Source organism: Chaetura pelagica, unplaced genomic scaffold (genome assembly GCF_000747805.2).
Source record: "Chaetura pelagica isolate M959 unplaced genomic scaffold, ChaPel_1.0 scaffold270, whole genome shotgun sequence".
NCBI lineage: Eukaryota > Metazoa > Chordata > Aves > Apodiformes > Apodidae > Chaetura > Chaetura pelagica.
In genome coordinates, this window is record NW_009951925.1 from 497,911 (window position 1) to 499,756 (window position 1,846).

Below are 1,846 nucleotides of genomic sequence, written 5' to 3' on the forward strand. Positions count from 1 at the left end.
GGTTGCACTCCCAGCGCTTGAAGGCACCATGGGTCTCCCGGCAGCTGCGGTAGCCTTCCTGGTCCACCATGAAGAGCGTGAACGTCTCTGCCCGTCCAGTGGGGACAGCCCCCTCGTAGTGTGGGCAGTAGATGTCCAGGTAATCATTGATGGCCACCTTGATGGTGTAGTCGTCCCTCAGGAACCTGCCGGGCAGGGTGAGCTGGGGAGCAGGTGCCGGGGGTCCCACCGTCCCTCCCCCAGCAGAGCAACTGTCCAGGCTTTGACCAAAACGGCCACCGGGCACCTGGCTGTGCCACACAACCAGGCATCAGGCCGGATTAGCTGCAGGCCACTGGAGCTGAATGGGCTCAGTGGCTGCAGGCAGGGGGAACACAAAGCCCCCCGCCCCGGCACCCGCCTCACCGCCTCCAGCACTGATCAGCGCTGACACCCCGGCAGGGGTCTGCAGGGCTGGCCGGGGCAGGGGCCACCGGGGGCTCTGCTGGAGGGGGAGGGAGCCCAACCATGGCAGGAGCTGCAGGAAGCCAGGCTGGGGTAGAGCAGACACCTCGGCAGGCACACGTGTGCACATGCACACAAATGTGCACACACATGCACACATATATACACACACTTAGTCCTGCCTGTCTGGGGCAGGTGGTGCAGCCGGAGCCCCTCTGCCCCTCCTCAGCAGAGTGGTGACCTCAGCCCTGTGTCCCCTGGCCTCATCCTGCTCCAGCCCATGGCAGGGATGTCACGGTCACCCTGTTCGACTGGGAGGGGACCCCAGCCACCTCGAACCCCGGTGCAGGCTCAGGCTGTGCCCTCCCCCGGCTAGCGTGGCAGGCAATGCTGGCCAGGACGAGCCTGGGCACGGCTGAGGGCTGCGGGGGCCAGAGCTCTGCCCTGACCCTGCAAGGGCACTCACACCCCTCTGCCCAGGGCACCCCTGGGTGGTGAGTTCCCACATCTCCCACCCCACAGGTCCCCACTGCCAAGAGGAACAGCACTGGTATCCCCAGCCCTGCCTGGCATGGACCCACCTGGCTGAGCTGAGGACAGGGGACCACCATGGGGGAATACAGTCACCAGCCCAGCCCACCCAGCCACGAACTGAAAAATGCCTAAAATGGAGGAGGTTGGAGAGGGGATGGGGCTGGTCCCCAGCCCAGTGCTGGTGGCAGAGCCTGGGGGCAGCATCCCGGGCCAGGCAGGGGCTGTGCCCTACAGCCCCCACCAGCAGGGACATCACCATTGGGACTTGCAGCCCTGGTGGTACCATCCACCAGCTTGATGCCCCCCAAGGTGACCCCAGGCTTGGTGCCCACCAGCCCCATGCCCAGCAAGCATGCCAGGCCTTGGGCAGGCTGGTACCACCAGGGACTTTGCAGCACTGAGTGTCCATCGGGTTGTGACCACTGGGGACGCAGTGCCACCAGGGCTGCCCGTTGGCTTGGTGCCACCCAGACCTTTGTGTCACCTGGGTTTCTCACCTGCCCCACAGCACCCGGGCCCTGATGCCACCAGCACTGCCCAGCGTCGTGGTACCTCTGGGGATGCCTGGTGGCTCGGTGCTGCCCGGGGCTGGGTGCCACCAGGGAGTCCTCACTGACTTGGTATCACCTGGGGATACCTTCACCGGTTCGGTCCCACCAGGGGTGCTCACTGGCTTGGTACTGGTCGGGGCTCAGCACCGTCGGGGGTACTCACCGGCTCGGTGCTGCCGTGGATGCCCGATGGTGGCTCGAAACCCCTCGGGGATACCCGGTGACTCGGTACCACCTGGTGGCTCGGTACTGCCCGGGGTTCAGCACCACCGGGGGTACTCACAATCTCCGTATACCCCGGGGCTGCCCGGTGGCTC

At 65.9% G+C, this 1,846-nt stretch overlaps 1 protein-coding gene across 1 annotated transcript in view; it reads right to left on the bottom strand.

Annotated features, from left to right (window-relative positions):
• The window catches only part of ADAM15 (ADAM metallopeptidase domain 15), a 28,297-nt gene that overhangs the window by 14,568 nt on the left and 11,883 nt on the right, over positions 1 to 1,846 (bottom strand). Inside the window, exon 17 of the mRNA XM_009996249.1 lies at positions 28 to 185. Coding sequence (XP_009994551.1) covers positions 28 to 185 — 158 coding nt within the window. The remainder of the gene's footprint in view (positions 1 to 27; positions 186 to 1,846) is intronic.